Source organism: Falco biarmicus, chromosome 1 (assembly GCF_023638135.1).
Source record: "Falco biarmicus isolate bFalBia1 chromosome 1, bFalBia1.pri, whole genome shotgun sequence".
In the NCBI taxonomy this organism is placed as follows: Eukaryota; Metazoa; Chordata; class Aves; order Falconiformes; family Falconidae; genus Falco; species Falco biarmicus.
The window spans coordinates 53,519,322-53,541,005 of NC_079288.1; the positions used below are offsets into that span (position 1 = coordinate 53,519,322).

At 38.1% G+C, this 21,684-nt stretch overlaps 1 protein-coding gene across 1 annotated transcript in view; it reads left to right on the forward strand.

Annotated features, from left to right (window-relative positions):
• The window catches only part of GRID2 (glutamate ionotropic receptor delta type subunit 2), a 730,780-nt gene that overhangs the window by 570,790 nt on the left and 138,306 nt on the right, over positions 1–21,684 (forward strand). Inside the window, exon 10 of the mRNA XM_056362644.1 lies at positions 16,898–17,095. Coding sequence (XP_056218619.1) covers positions 16,898–17,095 — 198 coding nt within the window. The remainder of the gene's footprint in view (positions 1–16,897; positions 17,096–21,684) is intronic.

Genomic DNA, 21,684 nt, shown 5'->3' on the forward strand with positions numbered 1-21,684 from the left:
GCACAACTAGTGAAAACCATGGTTAGTCTGAATTGTGCTTTTTTAAATTTAACATTTTGCTAACTGTCTCATTTTATATAGAATGCACTGAAGGCAATACATGGGGAAGATGCAAATGTTTCATATTGGTTTCATAGCATAAAGCTTCCTTTATTCTCTTAAAATTGTAGAGGTTTGCATGGTTGGTCAGTGCAATCTAGATGAAACCGACTGTGAACCACAATACAAATCAAGGTTTGTTTGATTTTACTTAGGAAAGATGAAAGACAAGGATTTTGTAAACTACATAAAGGGAAGAAGCATAAACTCATGAACCAGAAGAAATATTTTTCACTATCAGTTTCCTTGATTGATGGTACTTTCCCCCATATGCCAGAAATCAGGAAGATAAAATACCATTTCTCCCTCATCCGTAAACTCCAATGGCTTAGAGGCAGGCAGGCAGGCAGAAAATCAGGGTTACTAACCAAAAGCCTGAAGAGGCGTTGGACAGTGCAGATGCCAGAATTGCAAAGATCTAATTATTTCTAACCTCTTTTAATCTTTGGATATCCACAGATATTGTTGCCACCCCTGTGGGTGACAAAGTATTAGTTACAGTCCTTACCCTTTAACAGTTTCTCTCGCTGCTCTTACTATAAGTAAGGATTAATCATAAAGATATGCTGACTTCTAAATAGTTGTCATTATCATATCATTACTTCAGACATATATGTTGCTATAGGATAAATTTACAGGCCTTTACTTGTTGCTAATTATAGCTTGGTTCCCATCTTTATTCACATAGCTTATTACAATGGTGCAATTATATTATTTTTTCCTGGAATACAATGAATAAATAGATATAATATTTGAATTTGAGTGGAGTCTTAGCTAGGATGCCATAACACTGGAAATTAAGCAAAGCTATTAAAAAAATGTATTAATACTTGTTTTCTCTCATTTCAAAATTAGACTTTTAGTCCTTTTATTTGTTGTTACTCAATTTAGAAAAACTTGTTCTTAGAAAAACTTGGTCAGCAAAGACAATGACTGGAATTTCATTAAGCCCTGTTCATTTCACAGCTATTATCAAAGGAAATTTGCTGTTAAGGCTATTAATTTTGTGAAATAGAAGAAAAATTTCGAGTTCTAGTTTGAACAAACCAACAGAACTCTTTCAGGTAAATCAGGGCCATAGCAATTTGTGGAATTGCAGTGTTCATCTGGTTTTGTATCTGCTGGCGGCTAGGACAAAACTGGAGATTTATTTTTAACCTGTGTGATGAAAATGTGTGATTCTTCCCTTTGATGTGAGTGCAGGAGGGATTTCACCCATCAACTTTACTTTAGTGATGATGTTTATCATACATCTTTTTCCATCTTTCTTCAGAGTTCTTAAATTAAGTCAATTAATTTCTGTCAAAAATAACAAATCCATTATTGACTATGAATGATTAGTTATTAATTCTGCCACTTTCAAACAGTATGGTCTTGATCTGGGGAGACAAGGTGGTTTATGTTAAAATTAAATAATATTGCTACTGAACTTTATTAATAGGTTTCTTTTTCATTGAGATTTGAGAAGTTAAAGTTAATTTGTTAATTTGTTCTGTTAATGTTTTGAATCTCTTGTGTCTTTCTATCTTCCAATTTCATTTTGTTATGCCTTCAGGTTGAAAAGGACTTGTTCTAAAACTTGCAGTAGGACATGAGAGGATAGTGAATTGCAATACCTGGGTTATACTGCATTATCCTTATTATGAACTGAAACATTCTACAGTCTGAAAATGATAAATGATTGCAACTAATTTCCCCAAAACAGTCCTTCAAAAAGAGAGTGCTGAATGATTCCCATCATCTGCATCCATCTACTAATTCCTTTCCCTAGATAAATTTAATAATTATGGGATGCATATCTGCAGATCTAAAACAAAATCTCTTTGCGAATATGACAAAATACAGTGTGTCCCCAAATTGTACATCTCTGGTTTCATTTGGCAGGGAACCCTGGCTCCTCTGAAGTTAATGCAAATTGTATCCTTTGCATAAATAGGAATAAGAAATAATTCTTTGTGGTTCGTTCTGAGGGGATCTATAGTCATGCCCATGTACATGTGATTCAACGTTTTAATCTAACTTGGATTAGTACCACACTTTCTACACAAAAAAGATTTATTTTGTCTTATTTAAATGTCTCTGTCTTGGACTGCTTCCCCTCATGCAGCTGAAGTTTGAACTTTGTGTTTGACAAGTTACTTTTCAGTTCAAGTGACTTGCTCGTGAATTTGTGAAATGTATTCTGAATTTCTGAAATACAGCTCAGTCAAAGGTCAGCATAGTAAGTCCAAACAAATTCAGAGTGTCTTGAACGAACAATTGTCCAAGCACAAATTTAGCTAGATATCCATTTTGGCTATTTCAGTTTGTTCTCCCCTTTTTCAGCTTCTCACTTTTACTGAAAGGGAGCTAGAATACAGCAGATATTCTCATAATAGCATTTTAGTAGCAGTGGCAATTAATGAATTATTCATATACATGTTAAGCCATCAGAAATGGAATGAGATTTGGCCTGTTTGACAATGAATAGGCCAGCAGGTATTCACAAAACTATGTTTCTAAAAAAAAAAACCCTGTTGTTTGAAAAGAAAAAGTTTGAAATTCCCCATTTTAAAGAATTAACACCTTGATTGAAAAGTACAGAGCCTTTTCTGAAAGTGCATAAGATGTAACTTCCTTATGGTGCAAAATATATTTGTGACTTTACATGAAAATTCAATACAGCTCCCAAGCAGGAGGCATGTATTTTCATATCTGGATGGTTCTGAAAATGCAGGCAGGATGAAGGAAAGAAAAATAATAACAACCCATACTGAATTATGCTTTGCCATACAACCCTATGCACTATTTCTTGAGTGTTATTACCTAGATTACTTGCATAGAGCTAGAGGGACCAGAGACAGTTTAGTGACCCTTGGCTCCAGGTGGGCACTGTGGGACACGGTGTAGTGAGAGGGCTGGCAAAAGGGTAGGCAAGAGTAGATAAAGTAAAAGATCACTTACACCAGAGAAAAAAATTATCGTAGTGGACTAGTTTAATTCTCAATGGTTGGCATTAACTGCATGAGCATTTGTTTCCCAGATTAGGAAAAAAAACCAAACCTGAAAGCAGATGATATCTTTAGGGACATGAGCTGGCAGGAGGTCTGGATCTTCATTCCCTTTTTCTGTTGAATTTACCACTCAGAGAAAAGATCAAAAGTAAGATACAAAGCTAAGTTCTGGTTTTAAAAGCTGAGACTGTCTTTGGGGTTTGACTTCCAACACTGGTTTAAACAAAGTAAAAAGTGTCCTTTCCAAGAAGCTGGAGTAGCTTTCAGACTGATAGGAAAAAGAAAAGGCATGAGAGAGATGAAATAAGACCATATGCCGAGGAACAAATGGTCAGAAGTGATGAAGGATAAAAAAATGGCAGGACAGAAACATCAGTGAATGATTGTAAAATAAATATCAACTGCTGCAAAGATTATGTGTGGGATACCTCAGGAAATACTCAACAAATATTTTATAATAGTGTACCATCAGAATAATCCCATAGATATTGCCTCTTCCATTTTCTCCCATTTTTTTCATGCTCACTTTTCCCATGTAGTTCTGATCCTTTTTCCCATTTTCACAATTGAATGGTGTGCACTTTTGTGAATCCTTCTTCATTCTGCCAGGCTGCACTTTCTATGCACCAGTGTCTACAATCTTTGAAAAGAATACTTTTAGTTAAAGCATGTATTGTATTAAATTATATATTGCTCTGTGTCTCAACATGATTAGTATATTGGACTGTAGTACACCACAGTGAATTTCCTATGTCAGCAGAAATGCCTTAGGAGTTGGTAAGGTTAAGAAATATTACTTGACTATCCTCATCAGTTGTAGTATTTGAGTTTTGAGCAAACATATTTTACTCTTTTACCTGTAAGGGATGAATCCCTCTCTGATAACTTACCTTCTTTGGATGGCAGAAAACTTGAGTGACATAGTTTATTCTATCTGGAGTCTGTCATAAAATCTGTATACTATAACTCAGTAATGTATATAGTATATACTATGTGTGCAGTAGTTAAAATATTTCAGAAAACCTTGAAATTTTAGTATATTCCATGGTAGTTGTAAAGAATTCAAAATTTCCTAGGCAGCAACGAATCCCTGTGTCTTGATTTCTCTTCCTTTTGGCTGCCCATACCCATCTTTGTTGTGGTGTAACGCCAGCCAGGCACTAAGTACCATGCAGCTGCTCGTGCACTTCCCCCTCCTCCCCATGCCCCTGGTGAGATGGGAAGGAGAATCAGGAAAAAGTAAAACCCATGGGTTGAGATAAGAACAGTTTAATAATTGAAATAAACTAGGAATAATAATAATAATAACAGCAGCAATAATAATTGTAATGAAGAGGAGAGGGAGAGAGAGGAATAAAAAACAAGTGATGCACAATACAATTGCTCACCATCCACTGACCGATGCCCAGCCAGTCCCTGAGCAGCAATCAGCAGCCCCGGGCCAACACCTCACAGTTTATATAACGAGTATAATGTTCTATGGTATGGAATATCCCTTTGGATAGTTCGGGTCAGCTGTCCTGGCTATGCTTCCTCCCGGTTTCTTGTGCATCTGCTCAATTGCAGAGCTTGGGAAACTGAAAAGTCCTTGGCTTAAAGTAAGCACTGCTTAGCAACAACTAAAACATCAGTGTGTTATCAACATTATTTTCATACTGAATCCAAAACACAGCACTGTACTAGCCACTAGGAAGAAAATTAATTCTATCCTAGCCGAAACCAGGACAAAATCTGAAGGAAAGTTGGAAAGAATGGATCTTTTATAGACAAACACATCAAGAAAAATGTTGAGTGAAATGGTGGTAAATTATAGCAACAGTGGTAGAGGTGTTCATTTCATTGGTAAAAGAATTAAGTCATCAGAAGCAATGATGCATGACAGGATTAGGCTTACTATTTACTATTCTTCATAGTTACCCTGCTTGATGACATAAAACGTGTCATTCTGTGTGAGATATGCATGATAAGACTGGCTGTCACATATGGAAAAGTCAGTTGGTATTGGAATATCTTTTCATGGAGCAAATTTTCCAATTTGGAAACTTGAATTCAGATTTCAGGGCATGATTCTGGACAAGCAGTTATTGAAACTGAAGTTCTTACATTAAAAAACCCCAACTATTCACTTTTACAGCTTTTAGGAATAGTTTGCTCATTCCTAATGTAAGGAGGATTTTTTTAAATGGATTGGGATGTGTGCTGACAATTTGAATAGCCTTTTACTCTCCTAAAAATTATTTTCATATCTTTAAAATAAAAAACGGAACTTAATTGCGTTTTGGATGGTCAAGTTTTGTCAACGATTTTAAGGATAAACAGACTATTAATAGTTGCAGGAAATGTTTCCCATCACAAGGTAAGTGTAGTTCTCAGAGCTCCTATTACACTTTCTAATGCTTAGAATACTTAATCATTCTGTTTTAAGAAGGCTGTGGACTCTGCTTTGTCAGAGGTCTGTCCAGGAAGAGTAGGTTCATGTTTATCTTGCTTAGTTTAGGTAGATTTATCCTGAGTCAGAGGAAAGAAATAAGGTTTTAGAGATTCTTTCAAGCTTGCATTTCCATGAAACCATATCTATTTCTAGGCAAATAAAATAAAACAGGTTGGAATTATTGGAATAAAAGAACATAGTAACAAGTATAGAGAATTAGAAATGAAGGAGAGGGGGTTGCAGGAGCAGTTTATATTGACCTGACTCTGATCAGAAAATTTAGTTAGAATTATTTGTAATTTGGGTATTTTTAAATATAGGGTATGCAAGAAATGCAATAGTATTTTTATGCCCAGACTCTATATAATGCATTTTATATTGCTTCTTAAGTAAAAATTTCCTCTTGTGAAAGTACCAGTTAGAAACAATTTAATTATAAAAACCAGGCACTTTTATTGCAGTGCTAAGCCTTTCATTTTAGAAAATAAGGAAAGACATTTATACTTCAGCTGAGCCAGGTATTGTTAGATAGCAAGGAGACAGTGCTGGGGATTCCACAATGAGGCACCTTTTCCCTGAAGTTCCCTACTTTTTAGCTTATGCTGTCAGGCAGATAGAAACATGAAGGCTGAAAGTCGGTAATAGTTGCATTATGTGGCAGTTATAATCGTTATGAACATTCAAGAGAAGCCTTCATATGTGTCTTTCTCCCTCTTACCCTGAATAGCAAATAGCACCTACTATTTTTCTAGCTTGCGCTCCCATTCAGCATTTCAGCATAAAAGTTGCTCCTTAGTTGTGCCTCCTGAAACTGCCTGTACAGTCCTAGCTTACTGCACAGGCACAAACTTCCAGAATACATATTAGTGCCATAAGCTGAATTAAACCAAAACTTTCTACACTGTGCTAGTCAGCTGGGATGCTGATCCCTTCCAGACCTCTGTATCCTTATGTCTGCCATTATATTGGCCATATTTCAACACTACCTCTCCCTTCCACACATGCAGACAGCATGCCATCGGTTCATGCACATCAATGTACTTAATATACTTGGGTGCCTAATGAGAAAACTTAATCTTTAATATAGAATAGAAACATAAAATCATAGAATACTTTGGGTTGGAAGGGACCTTTAAAGGTCATCTAGTCCAACCCCACCTGCTATGAGCAGGGACATCTTCAACTAGATCAGGTTGTTTAGAGCCCCGTCCAATGTCGCCACAGATGGGTCATCTACCACCTCTCTGGGCAACTTGTTTCAGCATTTCACCACCCTCATAGTGAAAAATTTCTTCTTTATATCTAGTATAAATCTATCCTCTTTTAGTTTCAAACCATTACACCCTGTGTGATTACAACAGGTTCTGCTAAAAAGTTTATCATTGCAGGGAAAGTGCCAGTATTAAAGCAATGAAGCAGAAAGAAGTGGAATTTCTGCTTTTCTTTCTTGGAGACTAAGAATGATGACCCATAAACAAAGATGGAAGAAAATAAGGTTCCTGAAGTGCCTTTTGCCTTTTGCCCTCAGTCACCTGCCTTGCTTCTCCCCCAAGGAGGCATTCTGTCTGAAAATTCCATTTTCCTCTGCCTGCAAACATTATAACAACATGCTTGACAAACCTGATCTCCTTCTATGACAAGATGACCCGTCTAGTGGATGAGGAAAAGGCTGTGGATGTTGTCTATCTAGACCTCAGTAATACCTTTGACACCATCTCCCACAGCATTCTCCTGGAGAAACTGGCTGCTCATGGCTTGGACGGGTGTACTCTGCGCTGGGTAAAAAGCTGGCTGGACGGCTGAGTCCAACAAGTGGTAGTAAATGGAGTTACATCCAGCTGGCAGCTGGTCGCAAGTGGTGTTCCCCAGGGCTCAGTACTGACTCCAGTTCTGTTTAATGTCTTTATCAATGATCTGGATGAGGGGATCGAGCACACCCTCAGTAAGTTTGCAGCAGACACCAAGTTGCAGGGGAGTGTTGATCTGCTGGAGGGCAGGCAGGCTCTGCAGAGGGATCTGGACAGGCTGCATCGATGGGCCGAGGCCAGCTGTATGAAGTTCAACAAGGCTCCGTGCCGGGTCCTGCACTTGGTTCTCAACCACCCCACACAACGCTACAGGCTTGGGGAGACTGGCTGGAAAGCTGCCTGGTGGGAAAGGCCCTGGGGGTGCTGCCTGGTGGCCAGATGAACATGAGCCAGCAGTGTGCCCAGCTGGCCAAGGAGGCCAACAGCAGCCTGGCTTGTGTCAGAAACAGTGTGGCCAGCAGGACCAAGGGAGCGACCCTGTACTCAGCAATGGTGAGGCCACACCTTGAATACTGTGTTCCGTTTTGGGCCCCTCACTGCAAGAAAGACGTTGAGGTGCTGGAGCGTGTCCAGAGAAGGGCAACAAAGCTCATGAAAGGTCTAGAGCACAAGTCTTATGCGAAGTTGTTGAGGGAACTGGGGTTGTTTAGCTTGGAGAAAAAGGAGACTCAGGGGGGACCTTATTGCTCTCTACAACTACCTGAAAGGAGGCTGTAGGCAGGTGGGGGTGGATCTCTTCTCCCAAATAGCAAGCGACAGCAGAATAGGAAATGGCCTCAAGTTGCACCAGGGGAGGTTTAGATTGGATATTAGGAAAAATGTCTTCATTTGAAAGAGTTGTCAAGCATTGGAACAGGCTGCCAAGGAAAGTGGTTGACTCACCACCCCTGGAGGCATTTAAAAGACTTGTAGATGTGGTGTTTAAGGACATGGTTTAGTGGTGGACTTGGCAGTGTTAGGTTAATGGTTGGACTGGACGATCTTAAAGGGTCTTTTCCAAACATTTCTATGAGTCTATAACAGAAGGTAATATCCCTTGATAGCAGCAGAGCCTTTCTTTCAATTTCTTTTCCCCCTGCACACCTATAGAACTGCTAAATTGAGATTGCCACTGACAGGGAATAGGTTACTTTTAATAGTTGTTTTATGTCCCTTGGAGCTACCTAGCTTGTATTAAAACAGGTAGGTCATAAACCTTATGGTTATTCACACTGCATATGCTTACTGCGATCATTTGTTTTACAAGCTTTAATCTCAGAGCCTGCTGGGAAAGCCAGCCCCTTTTGTTTTCAATTAATTTTCCCAACCCATTTTTCTGAAGTAGCAGGTGCTATATACTAGATGAGATTAATATCAAGGAATTGAAATGTTTTGGGACCTGGCTAGGGCCACAGTTTGACAGCAAGGTAGGTGCAACGCCAAACCCGGGAGGACCAACCTAACTCATCTGTATGTCAAGGGCTACCTCTCAAGGCTCCTTAGCTCTGAACTTCTCACTGACCCTTACCCAGCTGCTCTGTGGGCATATTTGCATTCAGGTAGTTCCCAGAGCACACAGGAAACTTGGCTTTTAAACAGAAAGTTGTTCTTACTCTGATTGTAATATCCCTCCATACTATGCAAGGTAGAAAAGGAGGTGAATTGCACGACAGCGCAATGTCATGAAGTATTATGTGAATTTGTTATATGAATAGAAGCTCTTACATGGCTGCTGGAAGAGGTATAATGCAGCTCCCAGCAGGTTAATATACCCATACTACTCTTTTTCTAATTCCAGTACCTGAGCTAGCTATGTTAAAGCTAACATTGTGCTGTTTAGACATACTCTAAAACACTCCAGTCAATTCCACTCTCAATCCATATTCCTATCATAGCTCTTTCTGAGCCATTATACTTATATCAGGTGCATTAAGTTATTGTGAATTAAAATCAATATACAAAGCTTGGCTGGGTCCTAGTACACCATTGCCATACATCGCTTTGAAAGCCTTAATCCTGTTGCAGACTAATGGGAGGTACTGAGGAGGGGGGATAACATTTTTTCTTTGTTTCTTTTAAATAGCACTCAACTAAATAACATAAGAAATCCATAAGCCACCGTTTCATTCAGCAGAAAAAAATATTGTTGAAAGTACTGTAACTGAAAGGTCAAACTCATGTCTTCTTGAAGATGACAATAAAACTGTCATTAAAAAAAAGACTAAACAGATGCATAAAGATAGTGGTAAACAAAGGCCAACTGTAAAATCACCTTCCCTTTACATTGTATTCACCTTTTCTAGACATGAACTAGCTTCTTGCTGCAGACAAGGCAACTTTTCTGTTAGTACAACTGACTTTCTAATCAGTCTGCTTGAAAAGCACAGGATCTGAGACCAGTGGGGTTTGATACCAATGCTGTTATACAGCCTGTTGGCACAATTAGATATATTGTATATAATGACTATAATACCTTAATTATCTAAGATTTTGTAGGTTTGAAACCTGCATCTTTGTTTTAGTGTTATTAAGGAGTGGGGATTGTGTTACGTTTTGCAGCAACTTCCATAACCATTGCTAGTGGGAGAATTTCTGTAATGAGAGAATGAAACATTTCAAATAAATTTTGGTCATTGATTCTAACATGAAGTAATGTACGTTGCAGTTCAATTAAAAGTAACAAGCTGCTGTGCTGTTCCTAGCCAAAACAGTGGTCAATAAAGCACTTGAGGAAATTAAGTATTTGGGGATGCATATTTCACCGAAATCTTTTGGGGAAAGAAATGCAAAATAGCTAACATATAAAAGTGGGGGGTTAATTATTTTATGAGTCAAGAAAGAAGTAATTATACCTAGCAACAATACAATAGCATCCTCTGCTTGAAAATGTTTTGGTTGTGGCTTGTGAAACTTAGTGCTTCTTGTTGGTTATAATGGCTGTGCTTGGTCATCCAGCAGTCACTGGGAGGGAGTTGCGAGATCTGGTAATCAGTGAATGTCAGGTTTGGGAGCAGTTTCTTAGTATTTGCAGGTAATGGGAGTTTTAAAGTGTCACAGTGAATATTTACTTCATGTGATAGCTGAGGCTCTGCCTGGGCTATGTGAATCATTTAATGTGTCTCTCCGCTGTTTCTAGAGTCAGGGCTGAGCACAGATTGACAGACTTGCCCACAACTGAGCTTTATTTCCAACTTCTGTTTCATCCTCTCTCTTTCTAATTTCAGTAGAGAAGAAGGGAAGATTTAATTAATACAGTCCCATTTAACGAATAGAGTGTCACTATTAAGGTATTATATTCCAGTGTGTTCAGAAATTTCTGATGAGTAGACACAGAGGTCATTTTCACATGCTTTATGAATTCTAAACACCATATAATTACCTAATTTCAAAACTCTCTTCCAAACATACTTGAAGCATGGAAGGCCATCCATCTGCAGTTTTAGAGTCAAGCTCTAACATGTGCTGTAAAATCCCAGCAGTGATCAATTTCTCTGATCCCACAAGCTACTTGTACTTATTGTTCACTTAATAATTTCTGTATAGCCTCCTGGGTAGGAAGTTTTTTCTGCCTATACTATTAGGAAAAGAGGATTCAGCTGAGCAGAATAGTCCCAAACATACTGTTTTACTTTTTTATAAAGTTTGTTCTAGAATTATTTTTAACATTTTAACTTTAAAGCAAGCAAGATTCTTTACATGAGTGCAGCAGAGCAGTGTATCATGCCTCCATATAGCTTCTATCCTGAAATAAGTCTCAGTACTTAAAGCCACAGAATCCACCCTTGTAATTACAGAGAAAATCTGCCTTGCTGCCCATTCATTGATCTTGTGATGATGTGGTGTGCATGTAAAATCATTAACAGCTGGGCTGAGACCACCACTTCATTGTAAACAGGCCACCAAATGCAACTTTTTCTTGCTGTCATGTATTTAGAGTGCTGTCTTGAAGATTTGAATGACGTTTTTTCTGTTTTTTCAAGAGAGTTTTCTGTAATTTGTCCAAAAAGAAGGAATCTATACAAAAATACCAAATCTTCTAAAACCTGATTTTCATTGAAGAAATAAAAGATGACTATTAAAACTTGGAATTTAAAGTCACTATTCTACTGGCTGCTAAAAATCATCCTGAATAGAGACTCTGGGTTCAGGGATATACTTTTTCCCTATATAAAGTTGTCTCTGAATGCTTCACAAGCAATTGTTCTCTTGCTCTCCCTCCCTGCCTCCTCTAAGGCCTGAATTTATCACTTGACTTTATCACCCACCTCTGTAGCACAGTTACAAACCAATGTTTCTCTTTGATTGTCTGATTAATTAACATAACCAAGTTAAACTCAGAATGATTGTTCTTTTCTGCTCTTTAGCTCAAGTATTGCTGCTTCTGTTTTCAAATATGAAGGTCTTCCCTGGCCAAAAGCTTTTCTCTTCTTTCTTATTTTTAATTTATTAGGTGGTCTAGTAAAGGATATAAAAACATTACTCCAGACTATTATGTCCAAATTATTGTCACATGTCTGAGAATTTAATCAGAGTAGATAAAAACTATATTTTTTATTTGTAATATTGGACTTTTGAAGTACTTTCAGAGCCTTGTGTTATTTCAGTTTTATGTGCACCAGGGCCTAAGTCCGGAATAGGCAGAACTGTTAGCCCTTTATCTTGTTGGAAAAAGCAATGAAGGGCAGCATTTCTTTCTACTAATCTTGAATCTAGACTGTTTCAAGCTCTGTACTTTCAATGTCTGATTTCCACTGATATGTTTAAAATAATACAAAATAAATTCTCTGTACCCTGCTTCCCACTGTGTAAAATTCAGGGTGGAGGTTAAGAGCTGGGTTTTGAATGTGTGACCATCCTTTTTGTGCCTATATTGCCCTGCTAGCAGTTCTTCCTGGACCAGGGCACATTACCATCTCTGTCCACTTGCAGTTTTACCCTGTCAGGCAGTTCTTTCAAGAGGAAGACTTTTCTTTCCCTGGGTCTAGACATCTCAGTTTTGGATCCCACCTTGCTTTGTTCTCTTTTACTGCTTGCCTTCCACTATTGGTTTTCCTGCTTTTACTTTCATGGTTCATCACAACACAGATGGATAGATAGATAGATAAGTACATTTGGTTAAAGCATTAAAATAAGATAGAGGGAAAACATTCTATGGTTAAGGTGATTATCCCTGACCCACCACATTTGGATTCATTTCTCAGCTCTACAAGTCATTCCATCTGTGCATTTCAGTTCTGGATGTGGAAAACGGTGATAACTCTTTTTACTCAACCAAGTATTCCAGTGGTAAACCCTAATTCATTTAAATGTGCTCAAATAATATTGAGTTGAACATCTGAGAATAGGTTTGGGTAAGATGCCTGAGCTGCTTAACCATTCCCGGATACAATAAAGGGCACGTACTTCTCTCATTTCTGCTTGTACAGTTTTACTTCAGCGCTTGTCTGGACCCCTGGCAATTAGGTCAACTTATCTGACAAAAGTTGAGTAGATTTGTGATGGCTGTATAGTAGAATTACTTCAATAAAGGAACCAAGCATCAGCAGACCTATTGCATGTAGAAGGTAGCTAGTTGCTCTGGTAGATGATGTTAAATTATATCAGTCTTAATGTGTAGCATGTTGTTAACCTATGTCAAGCTTTATGTGTAGCTTCTTCCTTAAAATAATTATAAACCCAATGGTAATAGGTAAATTAATGGAGACAAGTGGTTTTGTGAGCTTCTTGTACAACGTACTTGTACTATCACTCCATCTTTCCAACACTTTCGTTTTTTTATGCCTTGTTGCCTTAATCTTGGGTTGGCTTTTAGCCTTCCTAAGATGTGATAGTCTGATAGCATTTTGCAGCTTCTCTTGCTCAGAGGGTAATCATCTCTGGAACCAGACTTTGCATTCTTACAGTTGTAAAAAGAAATATGCACAGCTTCATCCAATATAAACTTTACCTGTTTGCTGCTGACTTTCATTTTGCTGCAGGTAGTGTTGTCTGTGTGGTACTTAGCTGTCTCCCAGGGTTAATCCACAACACTCTGTAAAATCCTTTGGATCCACATCGAGTCTTAAACCCATCCTCCTCTGTATCCGAGCAGCATAGCTTAGATCCTGAAAAGAAACCAGACAGTGGTAACTGTGGAGCAATTTTGAGCAGAGGCCTTTATTGTGGGCTTCATAGCCCTGCGTTCAGTTGGCAAGGAGTCACACTGGGGGTAAAGTAGAAAGAAAGTGGCTCCTCTCTTAAAGGATATCCATTGAGGTTGGACGCAAAGCCATACTCTAAATGTATCTGATGGCTATGGGGCCCAGTGAGGCAAATCATCTGTCTTGCAAAACCAAGATTTGTTACGGGAGAGCAATCCGTTAATTTCCTTCCCCCCCCCCCCCCCCCTCCTCAGTCATGTATGTTATGACTTCTTTGCTTTTGCAGACTTCCCTGACTTTACAGGCTGTGGAGTCTGCTCTTGCCCCACAAAAGCTCATCAGTCCCCTAGAGAGGTGCCTCCAAAAGTGGAAGAAAAGGAGAAGCAGGAACAGTGGCCTTCCTTGGATTGCTTCACTGTATCCTGGAACAATTTAGGTTTGAAGGGACCCTTGAATGTCCTTCAGCAGGGTTGTTAGAGCAGGTTGTTCAGGACAGTGTCCAGGTGAGTTCTGAGGATCTCCAAGGATGGTGATTGTATGGCTTCTCTGAGAAAGACCAGCTCAGATAGTTAGAATTACCACTTGCTTTGGAGAGAAAGTATATCAGGATTTTCTTGAATTTATTGGGGTTGAATAGCAGCTTCATCATCCAGGTACATTTTACCACTTCCAGACTCATCAATTAACTTGTCATTTTTTGACACCTGCTTTCTACAAGCTTATTTTTTGTTCTTATTATTTTTCTGTTCAGTAGGTAAGAAATGTATTGGCTGGTTTTGGTTTGTGTATTTTTTTTCTACAAGATCTGCTTTCCCAAGGATTGGAGACAATCATTTTAATGTACATATTGTAAGGATGTATATGTCTTTCCATAGGAGCTCCCATAATACCCTCCCAGTCCTCCAAGGACAGTTGGCATAGTTTCAGCCTGCAGAATTTATGGAGGGAAAAAAATCATGACAAATGTTTTTGTCCTCTTTCAATGACTTCTGAGAAATTCAAACAATCACAAAAAACATAGCAATAGATTTGTTTTGCTTTGTTTAGAATATGATTAAATATTTTGCTGCTCCAGGCGTCAACAGAAATTGGGAAGTGTTAGTTGCTTTGCATAAAGCTATTTAACTATTCATATTTCATTAAATATGTAGCACATTGGACATTGGATTTTTTTATAAATCTCTCAACAGCGAACAATATTACCTAGCTTAATAGAAGACTGAAATTAGTCATGATAAACTGCATTTTAAACTGTTTTAAATCAATACAATTAGCAATTCCTTTTTAACTAACTGAATAAAGATTCAGTTTATGAACAACTGTTTTGTAATAACTTAGAAGTGATAAGAATAAATCCTTTCTAATATGAAAATTATCAACTTCTAAAACATCTTTTGTACACACAAATCTTTAGAATGTTTTGCATAATGTGCTTCAATTGATAAACTACATTTTTTACTTTTTTAAGGAACATTTTTTTTCCAGTAGTTTTGAGTCTGTATGTAGGGAATCTCTCATCCAAGTCATCAACAAAGCTGAATTCACTCTGTTTTCATTTAGGAAAGGCTTTCATCAACTTAGTCTCAACTCCTTCAATGGTCTTGGAACCCAGGCACTGGGAAATTACTTTAAAAATTCACTTGCACTTGCTGTCCTCCATTTTTATTCCATTTGGCTGATCTTGGATAATTTGGAAAAAAGAAATTTTATCTGACAACTGAGAAATAGTAACTTGAGACAGTCAACTCTTCTGCTTTTTTATTTTCTGGGGGGAGGGGGTTCTTTGGTTGGGTTTGGGATTTGTTTTAGTTTTGGGGGGTTGGGGTTTTTTTCTGGATTTCTTGTAGTCAGAAAAGAACACCCTGCCAGTGCAGTCTGGTTGCATCCTTGTTTCTTTGGCAGCATCCTCAGCATATAGCTATCTTTGTGAATGTTAACTCAAGCATTTACAAATGATGCTTTCTTATTCCGAGAACATCCGGCCTGCAATGCAGTGATACCTGTTCATACACTGTGACATAGAAACCAAAAATATTTAGTGAATTATTAGTGAAAAATATGTGAAAAGTACTTTGGCTTCAGATTCAAACAGAGATAAGTAGTAGAATAATTAAAAAAAAAAAAAAATCATTTAAACACTCCAAAAAAATGCCACTGCAAATACAACCAAACTTTGGGCTACAACTACTACAGAAAATCAATTCTGTATTCTTCTGTATGCTTGTACAGACTGGGAGCAAGTGGTCAGGAAGTGGTTTCATGTACACGTTATGGCCAAGCCATGACAAACCAGAAGTAACTTTGCACATCAGAATAGACGTTCCTGATAAACTCATACTAAATTTCAGCATCATGTAAAGAATTAAAAAAGAGGAAATGTAGCATACTAAAAAAAAAAAAAACAAAAAAAAAAACCCAAACCACAAATAAAGAAAAAAACAAACCCAACAGTGTTACAGTGCCCTCATGCTTTTTGGGGAAATTTGATACTTTTGATCTACTTAGGTAGATCAGACAGGTGTTCTCAGAAAAAATAAAGAACAAACAGAATTGAGATCCATCTATGGCAAATACATATTTTTTGTGCTTAGAAATATGATCTCTTTTTGTGTTTCATTTTCAAAGATATCAAGGAGAATTTCTAGAAATCAAATACTGAACATAAAGAAGAAGAAGGAAGGGGGGAAAGAAATTAAAGTTAGCCAAAAAATCATTTCTTTCTGCAATGTTATTAGAAATATTCATTTAAAAATAGAGAAAACAGTTACAGATCTTGGGAAAAAGGAAAAGCAAAGCATAGTTTGGAAATCGTATCAACCAATTCCAACTTTCAGTATCTACTTCTATCCTCTTATGGTCATCTTTTTGATGAATATTCACCAGTTGTTCTTATGGACAGACTTAAGTCCCATCATTGATTCTTCTTAAACTAACCAAATGCATACTTTTTGGATAGAAGTATTTAAAATTAACTAGTTTATATTCAGATTATAATAGAAGGACAAGAGAAATGCATGTTTCTGCAGTATGGCCTATCTTGCCATGTTTTTCATTCCTGACAGTGTGAATTAGTAGCTGTGTTTGTGAGAATTCCGTGTTTTCCCAGTCAGTGGAAACTGGCAGCACTGTAGAATCCTCCATATTTATGGACAGACATGTAGTGTGTGTCTGCTCTGCCAGGCATAAGTGCGGTCAGAAGGCATCACCAAAAAGCATTTCAGTTGCAGTGTTACAATAGGAGGTTTGCTTCTGAAATACATAATAGAGAATAAAATTTCTCAGTTGAAGGAAACAGATAATAAAATACTATTTTGCAGAATGCAGGAGGCACCACTGCCAAAGTCTTGTAGGATTTAAATAGTTCCTCCTTTACTTTTCAGTAAAACAGCACTCAAATGTGACATGTAATTGCTTTACTAACAGTTGACTCCTTTGTTTTCTACTTAGGAAGAGCCCTTTGTCATGGTGTCTGAAAATGTTCTGGGAAAACCGAAGAAGTATCAAGGTTTCTCAATAGACGTGTTGGAAGCCTTAGCTACTTACCTCGGCTTTAAATACGAAATTTATGTTGCACCCGATCACAAGTATGGGAGTCCTCAGGATGATGGGTCATGGAACGGACTGATAGGAGAACTCGTATTTAAGGTAAGGTTATTAATAACATATTAAATAAGGTCATGTGACAGAGCTAAATAATATGTGGTATATTATGTTCGCATCAGCCAGTAACCTTTTTTTCATGAGTCATTGATAGCACTTTGTTCATTGCCCGTCGCCAGCATTTGTAGTATGCCCAGGTGCATTGGGCATTAAAGAAAAAGCTGGAAATAGTACTTGCTGGCAACTCTTCAAGCAGCCGGGCAATCTCTTTTTTCCAACGAAAGTACAGCAGTATGAAATCTGAATATAGTCAAATAATGGGATGCACAGCATCCTAATTAATTTGGCAAGACCTGACACAAATGAGTTGAAGAGGCTGTTTGAAAGAGGAAAAATTGGTATTGCAGTAATTAGTGATATATTACATAAATAATATATAGCACTTAGAAAAATGTTGGTGTGATGAATACATGAAGTATATAATCAACAGGAAATGTTTTATTGATACATAATAACCCATTATGTAGACATACGAATCAAGAGTAGTATATTCTGTATTCTGTAATTAATAAACCATTTAGTCTACTTAATTTTACATTGTGTTCAATATTGTATCATAAATAAATTAAACCAAATAATTGTGCCATTATATTCCCCCATTAGCATCTTATCATCTTGCGAGAAAGGGCTATGCAGACTCTATTCTGCTGATGTCTCATTTGTGCCATGAACATACATATTTTATTTGTTCTTAGTTAACCTGTAGAGGCAGATTTTACAGCTATAGAGACCTACACTTGTTGTTTTTCCTTAAATAACTGCAGTACATATTCACGCATATAACTTACTGGTTGCTTATGGAAGTGCTTTTCCAAATCTGCAGGTGTTGTTTAATTGATATTCTCAGCAAAGAATAAGGACTAATGTGGTCAGATACAGGACCTAATCATTAAATACTTCAGCTAAAATTTAGAAAAATGCTGAAAAACAAGTCTTGCAGTAAAGGGGAAAAAAAATAAAAGGAAAAAAGTTCCAAAAAACCCAATCCTTGTGAGAAAAAAAATTAGAGATAGGTTTAACCTTTTCTGCCTTCCTGAGTATCAGGAAGTCTGTTGGACTGCAAAACAGCCACACGTGCCATACTCCTGGCATGGTTCCTACATCTACATGGTAGAGATAAACCTCCTCTGCCGTCTCCCTATGCCTTTATGTAGCTGGAAGATAGAATGTTGTGATCATAGATGGTAAGCTGCAGTCACTTAAAAAAGTATATTTTCCTCCATCTTCTAAACTTTAACAACTAAAAGTCCCTTGTCTAGTATGAGATGTAGCACCACAATGGCCTACTGATTTATTTTTACCATTATTTCTGCTCCTTAAATCTGATGTTATATTATACCCTGCTCTCTACAGTACTCAGCAAAGGACTCAGCTGGCCACTGCATAACACGAGCTGAAGGGGTCTTAGTCCTAGATGGCTCTGGAGATGGAAGAGGGCCTGGAACATCTTTTATTTATTTGGAATGAATGATTCATAAGGCAGAACTCATAACAACTGAAATAAATCAAATGGTTCACTGAAAAATATGTATAGTGTCCTTGTCCCCTTAGTAGGCAGGGACTCATATAATTCTAATACTACACTTAAGATGGTAACCATCTTGAACTGTAAATAGATGTCATGAGTGGAACAGATTTACCAGTCTGCCTCAATTTTGCTGTAAATGAGTCTTAATGAATATGAAATCTTCCTGTACAGTTAGAAAGCGTGAAGTGTTAACACAGCTGCATTCGGAATTCAGAAAGTATGTTTTCCCAATGCTATGGCAGTGTATAATTTTTTTATCTTCCTTACCCCTTACATAATTAGTAGTAAAGGTTCACTGTGTCCTTCTCTCCCATTCTTTGTCTCTCTTAAGTCAAAAGAGAACCTCTGGGCAAGCAGCCAGCGCATATCTACCCCTTACCAAGTACAAGCTGTTCTTGAAAGGCTGATTTCTTATTTACTGTGAACTGTGTTCTGCTCCCAGAACTCAGATATCTATCTGCTTAGCAACTTTGTAAGAGGAAGCAGAGGAGCAGAGAATAATTTTAAATTAAATGTCTAACCTGTTTAAAACACAGTGTTTCCTTGTTTTCCCAACCACATCTTACACGATAGTCTGACCAAGATGTGGAGGAAATCCAGGAACAGAGGGAGTGCTCTTTGCCTGTTAGTGCATGAGCCAGAAATGAGTCGGAAACCATGTATTTAGTGAAAGATAAGTCCTACTCAAGGGTAATGGAAAATAGCTCCCTTCTCTTTTTGAGCAAATAGAATCACAGAATCATTTAGGTGGGAAAAGACCTTTAAGATCATCAAGTCCAGCCATTAACCTAGCACTGCCAAGTCCACCATTAAACCATGTCCTTTAAGTACCTCCAGGGATGGTGAGTCAACCACTTCCCAGGACAGCCTGTTCCAGTGCTTGATAACCCTTTCAAGTAAAGAAATTTTTCCTAATATCCAATATAAACCTTTCCTGGTGCAAATCAAGACCGTTTCCTCTTGTCCTAGCGCTTGTTATTTGGGAGAAGAGACAACACTTACCTCACTACAACCTTCTTTCTGGATAGTTGCAGAGGGCATCTCATTAAAAAGGATGTCTGTGGCTACTACAGAAAATGTGCCATATGAATTGGCAGTTGCTGTAGCAAGCACATATTTTCTGTGTTCAAGATCAGCATATACTGTTTGCATTAACCTGATTCACCATGCAGCGGGCTCTGATGCAGGTCCTGGTGTCAGTGAGGGCAGTCCTGGACTGTTCTCATTTGCAGCAGCCCTGCTTGAGCTGCAGTGCAGGGCAGAAACCCTGCAGTGCCAAGTACATGACCTAGGTCCACAGCTGGCCTCACAGACTTGACACTATGCCAAGTTCACTCTGTTCCAGCTTTGAAAACAAGATCCCTGTTGGCTGCTAAAATAGAAGCTGGAATCAGCAAGTAAAAGCAACGGGTCTTTAATTTGACTTTGGAAACTAATTCAAACCTCCCTTCCTTTGATTGTCAAGACCCACATTAGGTACCCCCTTGCTCCATACACCACCGCCTGTCAAAATAAGCTGAATGTAACCACGCTTTGCAATGCTTTCTGTTTGTTGAGCACCTGAACCAGAAGGTCTATGGAGGATTAATGCTCTTTGAGAGAAGCACCCAGTGCTCTTGTCCCTCTCCTGTCAAATGACCAGAGCCTTTAGTGCATCCCACAGAGCTTCAGCATGCAAACAGGATCAGTTCAGAGAACAGCTTTCTGTGGAGAGGCTAAAACCATCTCAGAGGAGCAGTGCTTTACCACAAATCTTTCTCTTGCGGTTAATTATCTGTCTTTTCACAGCACTTCCTTTAGTTGCCCTGAAGTCCACATTACCAGAGGGATGAGCCTGTGTGACAGGCAAGAGATGTGGTTAATGCTGCTTCTGGGGGAGGACAGTAGGCTTTCCAGCATGGCTCTGGACTTCTCAGTGATATTCATATCCATCAACCATTATTTCCCACATTTCACCTTGCTACCCCCGGTTGCTAGTACTTTTTTTCCAATGAGGAGCCATCACAGAGTAAATGACATAGGGAGAACTGCCTGATTCCACTTAGATTCATCAGAAAAGGAAAACGAAATACATGCCTAAACATTTCTAAGAGAAGCTGCAAGACTTATGAGGCTCTTTTTTTTTAATGCACCTTCCTAAGGGGAGTAGCATAAGAAGGAAGAAAGCACACAGGAAGGACAAAGTGACTAGAAAAAATAATAGCCGAGTAAAAGGAGAATTATTTGAATGTATGTGTGTTAACTTGAGCAAAAATGTCTCTCTAATTAATTTTTGCATGTCCATATTAATAACTGCGTAACTTGTAGGGCTATGGTTTATTGCTTCCAGCATTTGTTCAAACTTGATTTAACATTGAAAATGGATAAAATGAAAGGCCTCACAGGAGCAATTTTAAGTAGATTCATTTATTTTCTTTGTTCTTGATCATGAACCACAGGAATCATCTCAGATAGCTTCCTGTGTGTACGAGATGTGCTTGCTTAAGCAATACCATAGGGACATTTCAGGGATTTCTAGGCTTTGCTGATGGAGTTGGTTCTGTGACACCAGTAACAATGCTATCAGATCCAGTTGGTCATGTAGTTTGGATTTTCTGATTCTGGTAATGTTGCTCTACAATGACCTCAGGAGAACTGCTTTTAAGGAACATAAATTTCTAAGCAGGTCACGTAAAGAAAAATAATGCCCTCTGCCGTTTTTTTTCAGTCAGTTTCAGGAGTCACATTTTCATTCATCAGAAATGTGTTAGATATCCAAGATGCTGATAGTTGGTTGATTTTGGCACTGCAAAAACTTAATGAGTGGAGAGTTTTACATGTTTATAATTCAGATTGGCAGCTTTATATCTAAATATTGACATAATTGCATGGATTTGCCTTTCTATTTCAGAAACTCTAAGTGAACCTTAACTTCTTCAAGCTGATGTCTTCTCGGATCCAAGTTGACACGTTAATGACAAGCATTTCATTTTTTTGCGTTTTCCAATTTTGATAAAAGTTGACAGAATCTATATGTAGTTAAGGACACTCACCGTCAGTAGATCAA